This window comes from Crinia signifera, chromosome 6 (assembly GCF_055691185.1).
Source record: "Crinia signifera chromosome 6, ASM5569118v1, whole genome shotgun sequence".
Lineage (NCBI taxonomy): Eukaryota > Metazoa > Chordata > Amphibia > Anura > Myobatrachidae > Crinia > Crinia signifera.
The window spans coordinates 17,979,524-18,002,474 of NC_139222.1; the positions used below are offsets into that span (position 1 = coordinate 17,979,524).

At 50.2% G+C, this 22,951-nt stretch overlaps 2 protein-coding genes across 4 annotated transcripts in view; one reads left to right on the forward strand and one right to left on the reverse strand.

The window, feature by feature from the left end:
• The window catches only part of LOC146010070 (uncharacterized), a 32,187-nt gene extending 22,140 nt beyond the window's left edge, over nucleotides 1–10,047 (reverse strand). For both annotated transcript variants that reach the window (XM_083150946.1, XM_083150945.1), the window contains exons 1-4: nucleotides 9,579–10,047; nucleotides 8,871–8,961; nucleotides 5,282–5,379; nucleotides 4,846–5,191 (exon numbers count right to left, since the gene is read on the reverse strand). In XM_083150946.1, coding sequence (XP_083007072.1) covers nucleotides 4,846–5,191; nucleotides 5,282–5,379; nucleotides 8,871–8,919 — 493 coding nt within the window. In that variant the 5' untranslated portion in view covers nucleotides 8,920–8,961; nucleotides 9,579–10,047. The remainder of the gene's footprint in view (nucleotides 1–4,845; nucleotides 5,192–5,281; nucleotides 5,380–8,870; nucleotides 8,962–9,578) is intronic.
• Nucleotides 1–22,951, forward strand: part of LOC146010069 (uncharacterized) — a 146,784-nt gene that overhangs the window by 67,732 nt on the left and 56,101 nt on the right. The gene's annotated exons all lie outside the window — the stretch shown is intronic.

Genomic DNA, 22,951 nt, shown 5'->3' on the forward strand with positions numbered 1-22,951 from the left:
CTCAGGAGTACTGACCGTAGGGACTCCATTTTGAAATGGTCTACCCATAAATGAACATTTAGGGATTTCAAATTTAGTATTGGTCTGAAAGACCCGTCTGGTTTGGGCACCAGGAACAGCGTGGAGTAAAAGCCTTTCTTCCACTCTGCCCTGGGGACTGGTGTAACCACCCCTTTCTCCAAAAGGGAGTGAGCTGCTCTCACAAGAGCTGTACGAAGCCGTGCCTCCTTTGGTAAGGATGTGGGGATGAACCTCTTCGGAGGCGGCCCTCTGTAAGGGATTTTGTAACCCTGTGTTATAATATCTAACACCCAGGCATCCTGGCCTAAAGCAGTCCAAGCGTCCCTGAAGAGTGTGAGACGCCCCCCCACTTTTGTCACTGTCGGGCGAAGCCCCTGACAGTCATGCAGAGGGTTTATCCTCTCCCTTTGTGGCTGGCTTCTTGTGAAAAGAGCCAAATTTTGACTTCTGTGTCTTGCCTCTAGAGGACTGAAACCTTCCCCTGAAAGACTGTCCTCGAAAGGACGCACCACCTCTAGGGGAGGGCCGAAAGGACGGCTTAAAAGCAGAAAATCTTGACATCTGCTTTGCTGAGGAGGCCGGCAGGAATGTACTTTTGCCGCCCGTGGCCTGTTTTATAATCTCCTCTAGCTCGGTACCAAAGAGTACCTTTCCTTTGAAGGCTAATGTTTCCAGAGCCTTCTTGGACTCATTGTCTGCTTCCCAGGCTTTAAGCCAAAGCACTCTCCTGGCATTAATGGAGACTGTGGACACTCTGGTAGCCATTTTAATAGCTTCCTCCTCTGCTTCCACTGCATATTCTGCTGCTGCCTTAATCTTTTCTGCAAGCAGTAATGCACCAGGGTCAGCCTGCAGCACGGTGCATAATTCACCAGCCCACTCTATCATGGCCTTAGAGACCCAGGCTGAAGCAATAAGGGGCCGTAAGGTAAACCCCACCCCTTCAAAGATAGCTTTGAGGTTTCCCTCCAGCTTTTTATCCACAGAATCTTTGAAAGCTGCACCGCCCTGTACTGGTAATACAGTAGCCTTGGACAAACGTGCCACTGAAGCATCCACCACTGGGACCTTTTCCCAGAGCTCCGTACCAGCAGCAGAGTTCTCTTCCAAATCATCACCCTGATCCCAGGGGATGTCAGTATACTCTCCTTCCTCTTCATCTACCACAGTAGTTAAAGCATAAGACCTTCTAGGGGTCCCTGCCACATCATCCATTTTGTCCAGCATTTCACTGAACCTGTTAATCCCTTTTGCAGTATCCTGCATCACCTGAATCAGTGCAGGATCTGCCTGGGTAAGAGGCAAGGAGCCAGACGACTGCTGAGATGATGGCATAGGTCTCTGTGATTCTACCAGCCCATCACTCTGCCTGTCCAAAAGCTGCACCAAAGCGTTTACTGACCTGCCTAGGGCCCTGGCCCACGCAGGTTCCATATGCTCTGCCCTATGGGGATCGCTGCCCATGGGTCTCACATCAGCGCAAGTAATACATAAGCCCCCCTTGGCCATCTGCTCAGGGACAAACTTTTGTGTGCAAACATTGCACGCGCTCAGTGCATTAAGGGCTCCCTCCCCCAAAACCACAGCCTGATGCTCAGACATGATGCAAGTGATAATTGTATATCTATCAGTATACACAGTGCAAACAATTGTACAAGCGCTTATACAAAGTCAATGCACCCAGTCACTTAGCTGTCTGTAGGTTTCTCTGCGGGGAAGCGATGCCCAGGAAATCCAAGTCACTCTGCCAGGATCAATTCGCCAGCTCAGCTCCGCTGCAAGCGTTCTGAAAGGCGCCAAAGTCAGAGTGAAGGAAGAGACCAAAGTCCCTGCTGCTGCGGGGTCCGTGACCTTTTGGCGCCAACCACCCCCAGCTAGCCGCTCCTTAGGTAGGATTTCCTTGTTCCAGTGTCTCCCCCTCAAATGGGGACCACTTGGAACATGCCTGTCACAGCGCTGCTGTCCTCTCAGTCAGGAGCTCAGCGTGTAAGCTCCGCATAAAATGGCCGCCGCCATCACGGAGCGCCTGTCCCCCATGATCCCCACCTAACTGTGGAGCCGGTTTCAGGCAGCTCCGGAGCCCAGGCAGCCTCTTAATAGAGGCTATGAGCGCAGCACAGGGAGACCAGACAGCGTCTACCCTGTGCACAGATAGCTGACAGGACGCGCTTCTGTCAGCTCCTGCTGCGCTAGCAGTGTGAGGATTCACTATGAAAATCCTCACACTGTGCCTACCTAGCTAGGGTAATAGTTAATAAAATAATAAAAATCCCCTAACTACTCTAATTCTTCGGCTGCTCCTGCAGCCCTTTAGAATAGCACCCACTCCAGTGGGCACCTAACACGAACTGGAGAGTCCAGGGATGCAGTAGGGGAGGAGCCTACCCTCTAAAGCTTTAGGATAGGTGCCTGGCTCCTTCGGACCCTCCTACATCCCAGTGTTGAGCTGTGTCACCAGGACCATTGAAAGAGAAATTATATCTGTATGATGACCGCCCAGCAGAACAGAATCGGTGGCACCCTATACATACTGTAACCAGGGATATTATATCTGTATGATGACCGCCCAGCAGCACAGAATCTGTGGCACCCTATACATACTGTAACCAGGGATATTATATCTGTATGATGACCGCCCAGCAGCACAGAATCTGTGGCACCCTATACATACTGTAACCAGGGATATTACATCTGTATGATGACCACCCAGCAGCACAGAATCTGTGGCACCCTATACATACTGTAACCAGGGATATTACATCTGTATGATGACCGCCCAGCAGCACAGAATCTGTGGCACCCTATACATACTGTAACCAGGGATATTACATCTGTATGATGTCCGCCCAGCAGCACAGAATCTGTGGCCCCCTATACATACTGTAACCAGGGATATTATATCTGTATGATGACCGCCCGGCGGCACAGAATCTGTGGCACCCTATACATACTGTAACCAGGGATATTATATCTGTATGATGACCGCCTAGCAGCACAGAATCTGTGGCACCCTATACATACTGTAACCGGGGATATTATATCTGTATGATGACCGCCCAGTAGCACAGAATCTGTGGCACCCTATACATACTGTAACCAGGGATATTATATCTGTATGATGACCGCCCAGCAGCACAGAATCTGTGGCCCCCTATACATACTGTAACCAGGGATATTATATCTGTATGATGACCGCCCAGTAGCACAGAATCTGTGGCACCCTATACATACTGTAACCGGGGATATTATATCTGTATGATGACCGCCCAGTAGCACAGAATCTGTGGCACCCTATACATACTGTAACCAGGGATATTATATCTGTATGATGACCGCCCAGCAGCACAGAATCTGTGGCCCCCTATACATACTGTAACCAGGGATATTATATCTGTATGATGACCGCCCAGCAGCACAGAATCTGTGGCCCCCTATACATACTGTAACCAGGGATATTATATCTGTATGATGACCGCCCAGCAGCACAGAATCTGTGGTACCCTATACATACTGTAACCAGGGATATTATATCTGTATGATGACCGCCCAGCAGCACAGAATCTGTGGCCCCCTATACATACTGTAACCAGGGATATTATATCTGTATGATGACCGCCCAGTAGCACAGAATCTGTGGCCCCCTATACATACTGTAACCAGGGATATTATACCTGTATGATGACCGCCCAGCAGCACAGAATCTGTGGCACCCTATACATACATAACCGGGGATATTATATCTGTATGATGACTGCCCGGCGGCACGGTTTCTGTGGTACCCTACACATAGACAATGATGATTATGGTAAGAGGACAGATATTGGAGGGGGAGATATTGTGTAATGCAGGGTGTGCAGTTATAAGTCAGTGTGTGAGGTGTGTGTTATGATGAAGAGTGTGACCTTGGGGTGCATGGGGTCACCTGCTATTATTCTTTAGTATGTCAACATATGCCTATACTGTATCACAGAGTTCAGTAATTATACACAAGGAAGATAATGGGTAATACCCCATGCAGTGGTGCACAGAGAGGATCATGGGTGATACAACAGGTGGTACAGCAAAGAGAAAACCATGGGTAATGTCACATGACCTTCCATACCATTGTACCCTGTAGACTGCTATTATTCCTGTCCCTTCTACTGATGATGTAGGGGAGTCACTGGGGAACATGGGGGGGATTGGTCAGATCTCTGGGCTGGTAGCAAACAATGATCTAATATGCGGAGGAGAAAAGGAAAATAATAGGGGCTGATGTCTCCTGACTCCCCCACGGGGCAGATACATTCCCCTCATTGGTCTGTAGTGACAGAGGAGGGTGCGGGATAAGAGGCCGCTGTAGTGACAGAGGAGGGTGCGGGATAAAAGGCCGCTGTAGTGACAGAGGAGGGTGCAGGATAAGAGGCCGCTGTAGTGACAGAGGAGGGTGCGGGATAAAAGGCCGCTGTAGTGACAGAGGAGGGTGCGGGATAAGAGGCCGCTGTAGTGACAGAGGAGGGTGCGGGATAAGAGGCCGCTGTAGTGACAGAGGAGGGTGCGGGATAAGAGGCCGCTGTAGTGACAGAGGAGGGTGCGGGATAAGAGGCCGCTGTAGTGACAGAGGAGGGTGCGGGATAAGAGGCCGCTGTAGTGACAGAGGAGGGTGCGGGATAAGAGGCCGCTGTAGTGACAGAGGAGGGTGCAGGATAAGAGGCCGCTGTAGTGACAGAGGAGGGTGCGGGATAAGAGGCCGCTGTAGTGACAGAGGAGGGTGCGGGATAAGAGGCCGCTGTAGTGACAGAACAAGGAGAATATGTGACTCTGTAATAAGTGATTATTACTCACCTGTGCTGGTATCTGTAGGGATTTCCTCCTCCTTACACTGCTGGTCACTCCTCACATCAATCTCTTCTCCCTCTGCATCTTCTTCTTTAATATCAGTCACATCCATTTCTTCTTCTCCTTTGGTATCTTCTACCTTAATATCAGTCACATCCGTCTCTTCTTCTTCTTTGGTATCTTCTACCTTAATATCAGTCACATCCGTCTCTTCTTCTTCTTTGGTATCTTCTACCTTAATATCAGTCACATCCGTCTCTACTTCTCCCTCTGTATTTTCTTCCTTCATATCAGTAACATCCGTTTCTTCAACCTCTGTATCTTCTACCTTAATATTAGTCAAGCCGCCACCCTAAATAAGAACAGTTTATTAGTGTATGATACACAAGCAGCTTCTCTACAGATCATGTAGTGAGAACTCAATATGGTATCTCTCACCCACCTGATCCTCCTGTGGGGTCCTGGGAGTCTCCTCTGTACAGTGCTGGAAATACAGAGGACAGGGACATCTCTCTGGGGTATCTCTGTTACTGGGCACATCTGTAGGAGACACACAGTGACTGAGGACATGGTATATATGTTATTATCCTGGGAATACAGAGGACGGGGACATCTCTCTGGGTTATCTCTGTTACTGGGCCCATCTGTAGGAGACACACAGTGACTGAGGACATGGTATATATGTGATTATCCTGGGAATACAGAGGACGGGGACATCTCTGTGGGGTATCTCTAGTGCATGATTGAGCTGTATAGTAACCTGTGCTGCCCCTAGCCTAGGAGACTATAGTACATACTTGTACTGTGCATGTGGCTTGGTGTAGTGAAGTTAGGTTTTAAATAGAACAGCCCATTTAAAGTCTTCATTGAGCCCTAATGGGCAAGGCAGTTGTAGAGAAATATCCACCGCAGTTCCCTTTGTAACAGTATTTTATCTCGGTCACCTCCTCTGTTAAATGGCAGAATGTGGTCTATTAGTGAACATTTTAGGTCTCTCATTTTATGCTGCTTCTCCCGGAAATGTCTTGCGACTGGTAGGGATTTCAGGTCCAAGTCTGTGTTAGACGGTTGTAGACTCTTTGTAATGGAAGATCTTTGCTGGCCTTGCCCTCGTAGATTAAATTGCATGGACAAGTGAGTGCATACACTACAAACTTGCTATTGCAGGCTAATTTAAGTCGTATTCTGTAGGCTTTTCCATCTTGTGGATCGGTGACGTTATCACCTGTTGTCAAAAATGGGCAATTGGAACATCCAGAACATTTGTTGACACCATTCCTTCTGGAAAGCCGGTTGGTTGGTGAGGTCTTGCTGCGAGAAAAATCAGTGACAACCAACATGTCTTAAGTTAGGACCCCTTCTGTAGGCAAAGCGCGGAGGAGAGGAGACAATTGGTGCTAGAGTAGGGTACATGGCAAATAGATGCCAGTGTTCAAGTATTCTATTTTTGATGAATTTTGAAGCCACTGTGGAAGTGCTACAAAAATTCAATCGGTCAGTTTCTCCCGATGCAGGGCATTCTTTGGGCTGAAGTAGATCTTCACACTTCAGTGAAGACACCTTGCAAAGTGCATCATTTATGTCGTCCTTGTGGTAGCCACGGTCTATGAACCGCTGGCCCATTTGTGCTAGGGCTGTGGGTAATTGGTGGTATCCGAGTTGATGCGACAGACACTTATCATCTGGAGTACGGGAGGCCCTTCTGGATGGCTGCTGGGAGGAAGCTCTCTGCATGTAAGATTGTGTTCTTGTCTGTTGATTTCGTGTGGATTTGTGTGGAGAGCTTGTGGTTGTCCAGGGTGATAGTCACAACCAAGGGAATTGAGATCGTCAATGAATTCCAATAGTTTGGCTTCACCCTCACTCCATAGCATAAATAAGTCATCTATGTAGCGGACATAGAACTTCACATAATGATGGTAAGTTTTGTTATCATAGATGTGTTGTTGCTCATACGCCACCATAAAGAAGTTGGCGTATGCCGGGGTTATGTTATATGAGATGATGGCTCCTGATGTATGAGATATACCAGAGAGTGCGGGGAGGAGACTGGTCAGATCTCTGGGCTGGTAACACAGTGACATGATGGGAGGGGAGAGCAGGAGTATAATAGGGGCTGATGACTCCTGATGTATGAGATACACCAGAGAGTGTGGGGAGGAGACTGGTCAGATCTCTGGGCTGGTAACACAGTGACATGATGGGAGGGGAGAGCAGGAGTATAATAGGGGCTGATGGCTCCTAATGTATGAGATACACCAGAGAGTGTGGAGAGGAGACTGGTCAGATCTCTGGTAACACACAGTGACATGATGTGAGGGGGAGAGCAGGAGTATAATAGAGACTGATGGCTCCTGATGTATGAGATACACCAGAGAGTGTGGGGAGGAGACTGGTCAGATCTCTGGGCTGGTAACACACAGTGACATGATGTGAGGGGAGAGCAGTAGTATAATAGGGGCTGATGGCTCCTGATGTATGAGATACACCAGAGAGTGTGGGTAGGAGACTGGTCAGATCTCTGGGCTGGTAACACACAGTGACATGATGTGAGGGGAGAGCAGGAGTATAATAGGGGCTGGTGGCTCCTGATGTATGAGATACACCAGAGAGTGTCGGGAGGAGACTGGTCAGATCTCTGGGCTGGTAACACACAGTGACATGATGGGAGGGGGAGAGCAGGAGTATAATAGGGGCTGATGGCTCCTGATGTATGAGATACACCAGAGAGTGTGGGGAGGAGACTGGTCAGATCTCTTGGCTGGTAACACACAGTGACATGATGTGAGAGCAGGAGTATAATAGGGGCTGATGGCTCCTGATGTATGAGATACACCAGAGAGTGTGGGGCGGAGACTGGTCAGATCTCTGGGCTGGTAACACACAGTGACATGATGTGAGGGGGAGAGCAGGAGTATAATAGGGACTGATGGCTCCTGATGTATGAGATACACCAGAGAGTGTGGGGAGGAGACTGGTCAGATCTCTGGGCTGGTAACACACAGTGACATGATGTGAGGGGGAGAGCAGGAGTATAATAGGGGCTGATGGATCCTGATGTAGGAGATACACCAGAGAGTGTGGGGAGGAGACTGGTCAGATCTCTGGGCTGGTAACACACAGTAACATGATGTGAGGGGAGAGCAGGAGTATAATAGGGGCTGATGGCTCCTGATGTATGAGATACACCAGAGAGTGTGGGGAGGAGACTGGTCAGATCTCTGGGCTGGTAACACACAGTGACATGATGTGAGGAGGAGAGCAGGAGTATAATAGGGGCTGATGGCTCCTGATGTATGAGATACACCAGAGAGTGTGGGGAGGAGACTGGTCAGATCTCTGGGCTGGTAACACACAGTGACATGATGTGAGGGGGAGAGCAGGAGTATAATAGGGGCTGATGGATCCTGATGTAGGAGATACACCAGAGAGTGTGGGGAGGAGACTGGTCAGATCTCTGGGCTGGTAACACACAGTAACATGATGTGAGGGGAGAGCAGGAGTATAATAGGGGCTGATGGCTCCTGATGTATGAGATACACCAGAGAGTGTGGGGAGGAGACTGGTCAGATCTCTGGGCTGGTAACACACAGTGACATGATGTGAGGAGGAGAGCAGGAGTATAATAGGGGCTGATGGCTCCTGATGTATTAGATACACCAGAGAGTGTGGGGAGGAGACTGGTCAGATCTCTGGGCTGGTAACACACAGTGACATGATGTGAGGGGGAGCAGGAGTATAATAGGGGCTGGTGGCTTCTGATGTATGAGATACACCAGAGAGTGTCGGGAGGAGACTGGTCAGATCTCTGGGCTGGTAACACACAGTGACTCCTACACTGGGCAGATACATTCCCCTCATTAGTCTTTGCTGCCAGAGGAGGGTGCAGGATAAGAGGCTGCTGTAGTGACAGAGGAGGGTGCGGGATAAGAGGCCGCTGTAGTGACAGAGGAGGGTGCAGGATAAGAGGCTGCTGTAGTGATGGAACAAGAATAATTTGTTACTCTCTGTAATAACTGATTATTACTCACCTGTGCATGTGTTTGTAAAGATTTCCTCCTCCTTACAATGCTGATTCATCTCTTCTTCTCACTCTATTGTAATGTCAGACAGATCTTCTTCCTAATCAAAAATATAAAATAGCACACGTTACTACCACTTTTTTTTAATATGTAAATCTCAGAGACCATATTTCCTGCGATTTTGCACAAAATCGCCCCTGTGTGTACGCACCTTAATAAATACAGATTTTTTACTTTGTGTATTTTCTGTGGTGGAGAAATTACATTGGGCGCACTCCTATTTTCTTGGGACATACTAAAAGGAATGACAGCCTGGTCTGCAGAAAAGGAATGCCAATTGACTATAATGGGAGAGGATTACATTTTAGACTGTCATTCCTTTTAGTATGTCCCGCCGCGGTTTCACGGCGTAAGGAGGTCTGCGCGACCCCAGGGACACGACACGGAACCGGAGGGGTCTGTTGTGGTAGCAGTAAGTAGTGGGTGCCCCAGGAGACATTTTTTTAGGAGACTGGGTGCAGGAGCGCCGGGAGATGCAACCTGTTCCTTCGGCTGCTGGCCATGCCCCCGGAAAAGGGTCTCTTTGAGCTTTGCGAGGAGGACCCTCAGGACACCAGAGTCTGCTCCACCTGCATTATAAACACACAGCACCACAGTCTGCGCCACCTGTATAACACTAATAGACTATACTGTAACAATAATACTAGATGTGATTACCTGACGCTGCCGGACACAACACTGGATCCCCCCCCCGCTGCCTCCTCCGCAACCTGCAACGTTAAGGGCGGCCAAACCACAACATTCCCGGGCCCCGGAACTCAGAGCGGTAGGGGAGGAGTACAATGGAACGCACAATCCGGAAGTAGACTGGACCGCATAACCCGGAAAAAGGTGGAACGCAGAGCCCGGAAGTACAGTGGGGCGCAGAGCCCGGCCAGAAGCCGACTGGAACGCAGATAATGGAAGTAGCGTGCAGTGCTTAGCCTGGAAGTTCGCGGAAACGCGCACTGTGTGTAACCTGCTGTTGTGGCCGGTGAAAGTAGGAGGCGGCTGACGGCGGGTGAGTGTCCCCATAGGCAGGGGTGAGAGACGGGGAGGAGCGGGTGACAGAGATACACAGTCAGTGTCTATGTGACGCCCGGGAGCTGCTGCTGCTGGGTAGACGTGTGCTGTGGGGCTGTGGCTGAGGGGGGACATAATAGCTGTATATCCCAATACAGTGACTGGGGCCCTGTCCCACCCTCCGCCATAGGCTTGTTACCAGCAGTGTGTGGCCCCTGTGGCACAGTATTATTCCTCTTATATAGCAGGTATTATGGTGTAGATGGGCATCAGCACTGGGCTCTTATACTGATAAATATGTGTATAATCAGCCTTGTATATAATTGGTGATAGTGTGAGAATATAAGAGGGATATACCCACAGTACATATAGCTGTATACAGTGTATGTGCTGCATAATATACCCCTATTATACATAGTACTGCATGCACTTATAGAGAGATCCTGATTGCTAGGAGTCCGTGGGCTGAACAAGCTGTAGCCGTGTACAGGGAAATCCCCCTCTGTATATGTGACACTGCTGTACATGTATTTGTGTGCAGCAATTCCACATAAGGCACATTACATATGTGACATTTACTATCAGTAAGCCTGAGATAGGCAAGTGCTGCTGTCATACCATTATCCTCAGTCTGTGTGACACTTGGGGATACTAAGTGCAGCATTACAGCTAATATATGAGAAGCCTAATTACTGTATATTGCAGCATATTGATAGTAGTAGTAGTACGTTTATTTATAAGGCGCCGCAAAGTGTCCGCAGCGCCGTACATAGCAAACAAAAAACAAATGGTTGACAAGGTAACGTACAGGGGGGTTTATTCAGGTTGATTCGCAAGGCTGCGAATTCGCAGCCTTGCGAGTCCACCAAACCCCGCCCAGCGAACGCACGCCCCCCCCCCCCCCCGCCGCCCCAGCAATGTGCGGCTTCAGCCGCACAGCAGCGAATGGATGTTTTGCATAAACATCCATTCGCTTTGCTGGGGTGTCCGCCCACATCATTCGATGGTCACCGACCATCGAATGATGTTTAGCGTGCACGCATATATAAGTGACTTTTCAGTCACCTACATTTGCGTGCACGCTGGCGTGATATGGGCGGGCAGCTGGCATCCGGTGATGTCAGCTACCCGACCCACACACCCGCGTCACTGCCTCATTACCATGAGAACGCCCATGGAATGGGCGTTCCTATATGGTAATGGGGCAGCCCGGCGCCCCCCGCCCATCTCCGCCCCCCCCCCCCTTGTTGCCATGGGTGCGTGCACCCGGCGACCCGAAAGGTCGCCGTGGGTGCACGCACCATATGCCTGCACATGCGCAGATACCCGTCTGCGCATGCGCAGATGGCCAACATCGGATCTGCGTGCAAATTCACGCAGATCTGAATAAGGCCCAGGGTGTGTTGAAAAGTACAGTATAAATAGGGGTATAGCTGGTAGAAATAAAATCAGCATCAGTTCAGAAGTAGGTGTCAAAATTGTCGAGGAGACTGAAGATGAAGTAGAGGAAGGGAAGAACAGGACAGGAGCGCTGGGAGGTAATGAGGTAGGGTGAGTACGTGAGGCAGGAGGACCCTACTCATAAGAGTTAACATACTAAAAATATTGATACTATGGGGCTGATTCAGACCTGATCGCAGGGCTGCAAATTTTCAGTGGCCACAGTTCAGCTAATACGTCGCCCCGCTAGGGATATCCTGCCTTGTGCATAAATGTGCTCGGTGTGTGAAGCTATACGCAAGCCGTGCAAATATGTCCGAATCCCATCGCAAGCCGCTCACCATCGGATGATTGTTACACTGGTCCCGTCATATCCAGCCCGGTGCTGATATCACATACCCTCCCCTAATACAGGTATATCCGGCCTGGTGCTGACGTGACACACCTTCCTCTAATACAGGCGTATCCAGCCTGGTGCTGACATCACACACCTTCCTCTAATACAGACGTATCCGGCCTGGTGCTGACATCACACACCTTCCTCTAATACAGACGTATCCGGCCTGGTGCTGACATCACACACCCTACCCTAATACAGGTGTATCCGGCCTGGTGCTGACGTCACGCACCCTCCCCTAATACAGGCGTATCCGGCCTGGTGCTGACGTCACGCACCCTCCCCTAATACAGGCGTATCCGGCCTGGTGCTGACGTCACACACCCTCCCCTAATACAGGCGTATCCGGCCTGGTGCTGATGTCGCACACCCTCCCCTAATACAGGCGTATCCGGCCTGGTGCTGACGTCGCACACCCTCCCCTAATACAGGCGTATCCGGCCTGGTGCTGACGTCGCACACCCTCCCCTAATACAGGCGTATCCGGCCTGGTGCTGACGTCGCACCCTCCCCTAATACAGGCGTATCCGGCCTGGTGCTGACGTCACACACCCTCCCCTAATACAGGCGTATCCGGCCTGGTGCTGACGTCACACACCCTCCCCTAATACAGGCGTATCCGGCCTGGTGCTGACGTCACACTCCCTCCCCTAATACAGGCGTATCCGGCCTGGTGCTGACATCACACACCCTCCCCTAATACAGGCGTATCCGGCCTGGTGCTGACGTCACACCCTCCCCTAATACAGGCGTATCCGGCCTGGTGCGGATGTCACGCACCCTCCCCTAATACAGGCGTATCCGGCCTGGTGCTGACCTCACACACCCTCCCCTAATACAGGCGTATCCGGCCTGGTGCTGACGTCACACACCCTCCCCTAATACAGGCGTATCCGGCCTGGTGCTGACGACCAGGGCTGCCAAGAGAAATCCTGGGCCCCGGTACAACAGCGTCACGGGGCCCCCCTGGAGTGGCGAGCAACAGAAAAGAGGTGTGGCCATTAAAGGATATAGGGGTGTGTACCACACCATATACCCTTTATGCAACACAATAGTAGACCCCTTATACTTGCCCCTTACACATTATGCTACACAGAATGAGCCAAAATTCTAATCGATTACTTGCCGCCCCGTTCGTATGCAGCAGTGTGGACAGAAGCGTGGGGTGGTGGATATGGGTTGCGCCCATGGGAGTAAGGGGTCGTGGTCACGGATGGGCAGATAGCGGCAGGGTCCCTGCGGACGATGAGAACTAGGTAATAGCTCCCATCCTCCGCAAGGACCCCACTGCTGTCTGCCCATCCATCACAGGGACCCTCTGCCCCCCTGCGCTGCCCAGACCCCTATGCCATACAGCAGGGGTGGCCAGCCCACGGCTCCTCTCTCCAAGATCTGTGGCTGGCACGATCATCCCCATTTGAAGCGCCGCCTCTGGAGTATAAGGATCCCAAGCTCACACACGCAGCAGGGAAAGCGGCAACAGTTCTGGCAAGAAGCAGCAGATGTCACTACTTGCAGTATCGCCGAGCTGAGCTGCCGGTATCTGCTGTGTCCCCCAAAGCTACAGATCCGGCGCCAAGAGCAGCTGCATTGTGATGGCCAGCGGTATGTGCACCTGGAGGGAGAGGGGGGGATTGTGTCCATTAAACCTCTTTAATGTCATGTGATCCTGGGCAGTATGGTCCCACCCAGATCGCATTCCATATATGATCCGTCATAAATGGGCCCCATGTAGCCTGTTCCCTTCACACACATTGGAGGTCATTCTGATTGACCACAAAGCTGCAAAATTTGCAGCTTTGCGGGTTATCTAAATACCTCCGATTTCACGCATGCGAACGGATGTTTTACATACAGTAATCATCGATTTGCAGCTTGTGTGCAGGGCAGTGCGGTCGCCGACCATCAAATGATTGCTCAAGCGCTCGCAGATCTAAGTCAGTCTCTGCTGTCTTAGATCTGTGGCGCTCCTGTACGAGAAGAGGTGGGCAGCTGACATCCGGTGACATCAGCTGCCCTCCCCCGGCACCCACGTCATGGTAGTTCCCATCGGCGCAACCCATATCCACCACCCCACGCTTCCGTTCACACTGCTGCATGCGATCGGGGCGGCAAATAATCGGTTTGCCGCGCCCGCTCACACAAAGTGGCTGCACATGCACAACATCACTCCCCTGTGTGAACGTGCGGGGGGGCGAACCAACCTGAATGAGGGCCATAGCCTGTTACACACACACATAGCCTGTTACACAAACACACACACATATATATATATATATATATATATATATATATATATACATACAAAGCCTGTTACACACACACACACACATATATACAAAGCCTGTTACACACACACATATACATACATAGCCTGTTACACACACACATATACATACATAGCCTGTTACACACACACATATAGCCTGTTACTTACACACACACACACACACACATATATATACATACATACATAGCCTGTTCCTTCACACATACAGAACATAGCCTGTAACACACACACACATATATATACAAAGCCTGTTACACACACACACACACATATAGACATACATACATAGCCTGTTACACACACACACACACACACACACACACATATAGACATACATACATAGCCTGTTACACACACACATATAGACATACATACATAGCCTGTTACACACACACACACACACACACACACACACACAAAGCCTGTTACACACACATACCCTGTTACACACACACACACACATATACACAAAGCCTGTTACACACACACACACACACACACACACACACATAGCCTGTTACACACACACACAGCCTGTTACACACACACACACATAGCCTGTTACACACACATATATACATACATACACAGTCTGTTACACACACACATGCTTTTTGTCTGTTCCCCCTGTCCATAGCCATGCATTGCGGGCGGCATTACCTTGTGAAACAGGAACTTGGAGCAGGACAGCCATCGCTGACCGGCAGGGGCTGGCTGGCAACTTTCAGCCTGGGGGACAGACACAAGCAAGTGGCCCAACTTTTCAAGGGGCATAGCCATGACAATAATGTTCAGGGAATGGCTTGTGTAATGTGGGTGTGGTTTAGGCACATGTGGGGTTTACCGGTATGCGCAAAAAGTTTGATATTCAGTTTTTTTTAAGCTCAGTTAAAATTAAAATCCATATTTAAAAAAAAAAAATTGTCAGCACTTGCTCTGACATCTCTGGCCACGCAATTATGCAATTAAAAGTTTCCGATTAGCTTAATTAGTCTCTTCCCATGCATTGCACACAGCTTCCATGTCCCGGGCACAGGACAGGTACTACCCCTAACAATTCACCCGCTCCCTACATACTACCACTAACCCCACTATACTACCACTAACCCCACATCCCTCACACACACACTACCTAAACTACCCCTGACCTGCACGTACTTTCCACACACACAACACTAGCCCTAACCCTGCTTCCCACATACACTACCCCTAATCCATCACTTGCTCTTCTATACCACCCCTAACCCTGCATCTGTTCCCTGCATGCACTACCCACCCCCCCGCTCCTTGCACCTGCTCCATTTACACACTACACCTAATCATGCACCTGCTCCCTGCACACACAACACCACCCCTAACCATGTTCCTGCTCTGTTCACACACTACGCTACCCCTAATCATGCACCTACTCACACTACACCACCCATAACCCTGCACCTGCTCCCCGCTCACACTACCCCTAATCCTGTACCTGATCACACTACACTACCCCTACCCTGCACCCACTCCTGCAGAAATTACACCACCCCTAACCCTGCAGTTGCAGAAACACTACCCCTAACTACAAACTACACCACCACCACCCTGCACCCGCACACACCATTGGCAGGCAGGCTGCTTATAAAAAAAAATAAAAAAATCCCTTACCCACAGGATTTAGGGGCGAGTTGCACTAAGCTTTAAAAGTGATAAAATGGAGAGTGATAAGCAACCAACCATTCGGCTCCCGTCTGACATTTTCCAACACAGTCTGTGACATGGCAGACAAGGGCTGATTGGCTGGCTGTTTAGCACTCTCTATTTTATCACTTTGAAAGCTTAGTGCTTCTGGCCCTATGTCTGCAAAAAAAAAAAATCATGCAACTAATTTTTCTTAATTGGAAAACATATGTAATGGGAAAAACAAAGATACCAACACATATAACTTGTATACAAACACACACAAAAAAAATATATATATATATAGACTTTATTATGTAAACCGAGCCCCTGCCATTGATTGCTAAAGGAGTGGAGTAGTAGTCTGTCCTCACCTCTGCCCTCTCTCTCCTGCAGTCTGGACTCTGGGGGCTCCATAAGGTTTCTTTTAATGCTGCTCCTCTTTCAAGTGCAGTTAGCACTACGCAGTGCAGCAAACCCCGATAAGCTCCGCCCCTTTTCACTCTTTTGCCTCTGGAATTGCTGGGAGAGGAAACCTGGCTCTCCATTGGTCAAAGGCAGCCATCTTTTTGTAGCCAGCTACGGGGGCAGCCATTTTCTGTTAGCCCCGTGCTGCTACTACTACATAGGTGAGAATCGGCCGTGGCATGGGGAGCAGCAGGAGGCAGGACGGAGCATCATGACATGTACCTGCCTCTGGTAGTCAGGTGGGCGGCCCTGTAACACATAAATTATACTGGCCTGGGGGGCAGATGGCACCCTGCCCCCCGCCTAGCCCGCCTCGGGCTTAGGCACATTCGGGGGCGTGGCCTAATTGCGGACCCGTGGCCACGCCCAATATTATTATTATTTTTTTTTTATTTTTTTTTTTTTGTGTGTGTCGGGACCCGGGCCCCCCTGGTAGGCCCGGGCCCAGGTAAAATGTACCCGCCCCCCCTGCCTCTCGGCGGCCCTGCTGACGACACACACCCTCCCCTAATACAGGCGTATCCGGCCTGGAGCTGACGTCACACACCCTCCCCTAATACAGGTGTATCCGGCCTGGTGCTGACGTCACGCACCCTCCCCTAATACAGGTGTATCCGGCCTGGTGCTGACGTCACACACCCTCCCCTAATACAGGCGTATCCGGCCTGGAGCTGACGTCACACACCCTCCCCTAATACAGGCGTATCCGGCCAGGTGCTGACGATTAGAGTAGATATCAGCTGGGGAATTACTGGGGGCAAGGAGTAGATATCCCCCTCCCCCATTGCTCCATATACCCACTATCTCCCTGACATGTGGCATGGAGTCAGGGCATGCCTGCCTAATAACAAACAGCCAGCCATCACATACATGTGTTACTAGTGAGGGCTCCTACCAGGATGTTAGGCAGGGGGGGGGGAGGAGGAGGACATGAGAGGACTGTGCATCATCTACACCTCCATGTCCTCGCTGCAGACCATAGCGCTCCCCCGCTGCCTTGTCTGTAAGCAGTGGTGTAGGCATGTGTCTGTAAGGTATGTCAGTAATTGTGTCAGTAAGTTTATCTGTATCAGGGTGTTTATAGCAGCAAAAAGGTGTCCTTATTAGTGTCAGTAAAGGGTGTCTGTTTCAATAAGAGGTATATGTGTAGGTCAGGGGTGGAGAACTTTTTTCGTTGTAAGGGCCTAAATGGCCAGTGTGTAAAAAACCTTTGGGGACCATATGCATATTCGGCACTTACTAATCCCAGGCACCCAGCTTCACCTGTCCCATCCAATGCTGCGGCTGCTGCTGCTGCTGCTGAAGTATCCACTCGCGAGATCTCCCGGCCTGGACAAACCTTAGGGGGGGGATTTAACCTGGCTATGGGGGCCGTTTACGGCCCGCAGGCCAGAGGTTCCCCACCGCTGGTGTAGGTAAAGGGCAGTAAGTGTGTCAGTAAGGTGTTTCAGTATGTCTTGTCAGTAAATGAGTCTGTGTGTATAAGTGCTGTGTGTGTGTGTCAGTAAGCGGTGTCTGTGTGTATAAGTGCTGTGTGTGTGTGTCAGTAAGTTTGTTTTGCGGGAGCTCTGTTAACGGTCTGCTCTTTATTTGCCCCTAGCTTTTGAAGGTTTTCTGAATCTGCTCTATTTTGCCCTGTTGCTGCTCCCATTTCCGCATTATTTGCATGATGCTGCAGCTCTCTGTATCATACGGCGGTTACTGCGGTGCTCTCTGTATCATACGGCGGTTACTGCGATGCTCTCTGTATCATACGGCGGTTACTGCGATGCTCTGTATCATACGCCGGTTACTGCGGTGCGTTCTGTATCATACAGCGGTTACTGCGGTGCTCTCTGTATCATACGGCGGTTACTGCGGTGCTCTCTGTATCATACGGCGGTTACTGCGATGCTCTCTGTATCATACGGCGGTTACTGCGATGCTCTGTATCATACGCCGGTTATTGCGGTGCGTTCTGTATCATACGCCGGTTACTGCGGTGCGTTCTGTATCATACGGCGGTTACTGCGGTGCTCTCTGTATCATACGGCGGTTACTGCGGTGCGTTCTGTATCATACGGCGGTTATTGCAGTGCTCTCTGTATCATACGGCGGTTACTGCAGTGCTCTCTGTATCATATCGCGGTTACTGCGATGCTCTCTGTATCATACGGCGGTTACTGCGGTGCTCTCTGTATCATACAGCGGTTACTGCGATGCTCTGTGTCATACGGCGGTTACTGCGGTGCTCTCTGTATCATATAGAGGTTACGGCGATGCTCTCTGTATCATATGGCGGTTACTGCGGTGCTCTCTGTACCATACGGCGGTTACTGCGCTGCTCTCTGTATCATACGGCGGTTACTGCGGTGCTCTCTGTATTATACAGTGGTTACTGCGGTGCTCTCTGTACCATATGTCATTGCTGATTATCAGGGGTATTCAATACCCCTGACGGCGAGCAGTGCTGATAGATTGCCCTCCGCTTCACTCGCATTTTCAATCTCACTGGTTCCTTTCGGCGAATCTCGGCATTTAAGGGGATCCTCACTGTCCTCTCATGGCGAGCATTTCTGCCTAACATTGAATACGGCAGGGGTGGTTGGATGGCGAGGACGGCTTTTCCTTATCGAAAATAATGCTGTCCTGGCTGTGTAAAAGCTCCTCCCCACGGCATTAAATACCCCCCATTCTGTATATTATGGTGACTTGTTAGTGCCACTTTAAAGTGGTTGAAAGTAGGCACTAGCTATGACTTTCAAGCAGAAAGCCACACCCATGGCACAGACCACACTTCCTGTTTAGACTGCACCCATAGCACACTGATCACACCCCACATCACTAGTCACACTGCCATGGTGCTTTCCACACCTCTTGCCAAGGCATACAATAGGCCCTTCATAAATTTCAGCTCCGGGCCCATGTGGACCTTAATCTGTCACTAACCATCTGTTTATCATACCCGCCCATTGATATTAATGTCCTGCTCCCTGGCCTGTCACTGCTCCTCTAATAGACCCCCACCCATAGCTGCTCCACTCCTGCCTCCTCCCCTCCTGGCCTCAGCCCGTCGTGGCTCCTCTCCTGGCCCTCCACCCGTCGATACTCCTCTCCTGGTTCCCTACCCACTCTCGCTCCTGTCCTGGTCCCCCACTGGTTGTTTCCTCTATCCTTCTCCCCCCGCCTGCTATAGCGAACACTGTACTATAATGGAAAGAACTGAGGATAAGCATCACCCATAGTGAATAACTATTCCAACCCCACCTCCTTGTCTGCTTCCACACTTTGGGGGTTATTCTAATCCACTCTTTCTGACAAAATCCTTCTAAGACGGACAAAACCATGTACACTGCAGGGGGGCAGATGTAAAATGTGCAGAGAGAATTAGATTTGGGCGAGTTATTTTGTTTCTGTGCAGGGTAAATACTGACTGCTTTATTTTTACACTGCAATATAGATCTCACTTTGAAGTAAAACCCCACCCAAATCTAATTATCTCTGCACAAGTAACATCTGCCCCACCTGCAGTGCACATGGTTTTGCCCATCTAAGAAGGATTTTGTCAGAAAGAGTGGATTAGAATAAGGCCCCTGGAGTGAGGGGGAGAGCGCTGTGTGAGAGGGCTTCAGGTGAGGCAGTGTCTGATTAGTTGGAGCCATGTTTCTTCTATTGCCAGAGGAGTGAGGTTGTTTAAGAGACAGATAACATAGATGGAGGCTGGTTTGTTACAGGGTCTGCATTCTTCCTGCATGATTAAAGGTTTTTGAAAGCTGTAGGAGAAGGGTGATATGTTTTATGTTTGCTGGATTCCTGTAGTATTATTAATTAGATTTTCATCTAGTAGGGGTGGGGGGGGGGGCACCTGGACTTACAGATAAATCCCCAACTAATAGAAGCAGAAGGTGAGAGAGATTACATTTATAAATAGTGACTGTAAGATGTGTGTGATTTTATATATGTAATTAGGGGGAAGATCTGTGTGATGTTACGGTAGAGGATATAGAGGGAGAAGAAGAGATGGATCAGCAGTGTAAGGAGGAGGAAATCCCTACAGACACCAGCACAGGTGAGGAATAATCACATACATATATATATATATATATATATATATATATATATATATATATATACACCTGGTGATCCCTCAGGTCTGCACAACCTAGAGATGTCTGTGTACATTACCATATCCCCCATGATCCTGCCTCTCCTATAGCACAGAAGCAAAGGCACACTTATCATTGCTGGCAAATCTGAGTCATTGTGTATAATTGCCAGGTATCTTTTAATTGTTCTAATTAACTAGCTTATAGATAGTTTAATAATTCCCATACACTATGCGATTTTGAGCCGATTTTGAGCCGATTTCACCCGATTTCGGCACTTTGGGCCAATAATTAGGGTGACATCGACCCAAAATCGGAAGTTTGTGACATCTGATCTGATGCGCGTTCCCGCGAGCATCGCATTGGATCAGGGCGTCGGACCTGCTGAACATAAGATATATCAGAATCTGACCCATCATGGGCACATCGTGGGTACTTTTTTATCACCCACTCTGCCCTGCTGCTGGAGTTTGGAGGAGCTGCTGGAGATGTAGCGGCAGGCGGGGACCGCAGATGCAGAGCAGAGACCGGGGGTGCGGCGGGAGAATAGAAAGAAATCCTATTTAAAAGACTGGGCGGCATTCAGCGGCCGCCCAGTCATTTGAATAGGATTTCTTTCTATTCTCCCACCGCACCCCCGGTCTCTGCTCTGCATCTGCGGTCCCCGCCTGCCGCTACATCTCCTACCGGTCCCCGCTCCCAGCCTGCCGCTGCCACTCCTCCGGACCTGACCCTGCTCTCCGATCCCCGCCTGCCTCTACAACTGACCCTGCCAGCTACCTACAACTGACCCTGCCAGCTACCTCTCCAGCAGCTCCCCCCGGACCCTCGTCTGCTGCCGCTTTCCCGGGTTTTTACATGTGATAAATCACATCCGATTTATCACATGTAAAAAATGGCACATCAAGTGCCAAATCTTATCAAGCTCCCCAGGGAGCTGTTGGGGGAGTTCAGGGGAAGTTGGGGCCGACTTGTCCTTAGGACAAGTCGGCCTAATGTATGGGGGCCTTTAGACCAGTGGTTCCCAAACGGTGTGCTGTATCACCCTGGGGTGCCCCAGGACACTTGCTGGGGTGCCCTGAGTTGGTGATCCCGGACCAATTAAAATGATTAATTATGAATATAAAGTGAAACCATTGCTGTCAATGAGAACATGTGGACAAACAGTATCGACGCCTGTCCATTACAATGTCCCACTGACCCTAAGGATGACATATAAACACAACTTTCTTCATTTCATTTTTTTTAAGAATTTATCAATAATTAAAAATCGGCCTAGGGGTGCGGGGAATTTTTTTTGCAGCTCATGTGTTAGGTAGTTAGTGTTCATTCTAGCACCCGCCATATTTGAAAACCCATACAGTTCCTCATCCCTGCCTGGGGTGTCGCTGTCTGCTGTGGTGTTTCTGGCACAGGTCTGGTTTGCATATCAGTGCTGATATACAGAACACACTGTGCTAGAACCTCTACAGCAGACAGCGACACCTAGTGTTCACTCTAGGATGGAGACCGGGCAGGGCGCCGGGGGGCGGACCGGGCCACAGCTGGGGGCGTGCCCGGGCCGCCGGCGTCATCAAAGGGGCGTGCCCGGGCCGCCGGCGTCATCAAAGGGGCGTGCCCGGGCCGCCGGCGTCATCAAAGGGGCGTGCCCGGGCCGCCGGCGTCATCAAAGGGGCGTGCCCGGGCCGCCGGCGTCATCAAAGGGGCGTGCCCGGGCCGCCGGCGTCATCAAAGGGGCGTGCCCGGGCCGCCGGCGTCATCAAAGGGGGTGGGACCGGCCCCTCCGAAGCCACTATGCTGCCGGGGAAGTGCCGGGCATCGCCGTCTACGGCGTCGCTGGGCTTCCCCGTGAGGCTGTTTTAGCGGGGCGCTGCGAGAGGGGCAGGGCGCATTTTGCCCTTTAAAAATCGGGCAGGGCGCAGCGCCCCACTAAAACAGCCTAGCAGGAACACTAGACACCCCAACAAGGGAAGAGGAACTGCATGGGTTTTCAAATATAGCGGGTGCTAGAATGAACACTAGAAATAGTGGTAATGTCACCTTGTAGGCTACGGGACTCATAACCCGTCCTACTGAAGATAATCTGATGTGTGTATATATGTAGTGTGTAATTAGCCACTCTGTGTCTCCTGCAGATAGGCCCATTAACAGAGATCCCCCAGAGAGTTGTCTCCGTCCTCTGTATTCCCAGGATAATCACATATATACCATGTCCTCCGTCACTGTGTCTCCTACAGATGGGCTCAGTAACAGAGATACCCCAGAGAGATGTCCCTGTCCTCTGTATTCCCAGGATAATCACATATATACCATGTCCTCAGTCACTGTGTGTCTCCTACAGATGGGCCAGTAACAGAGATACCGCAGAGAGATGTCCCCGTCCTCTGTATTCCCAGGATAATCACATATATACCATGTCCTCAGTCACTGTGTGTCTCCTACAGATGGGCCCAGTAACAGAGATACCGCAGAGAGATGTCCCCGTCCTCTGTATTCCCAGGATAATCACATATATACCATGTCCTCAGTCACTGTGTGTCTCCTACAGATGGGCCCAGTAACAGAGATACCCCAGAGAGATCTCCCCATCCTCTGTATTCCCAGGATAATCACATATATACCATGTCCTCAGTCACTGCGTGTCTCCTACAGATGGGCCCAGTAACAGAGATACCCCAAAGAGATGTCC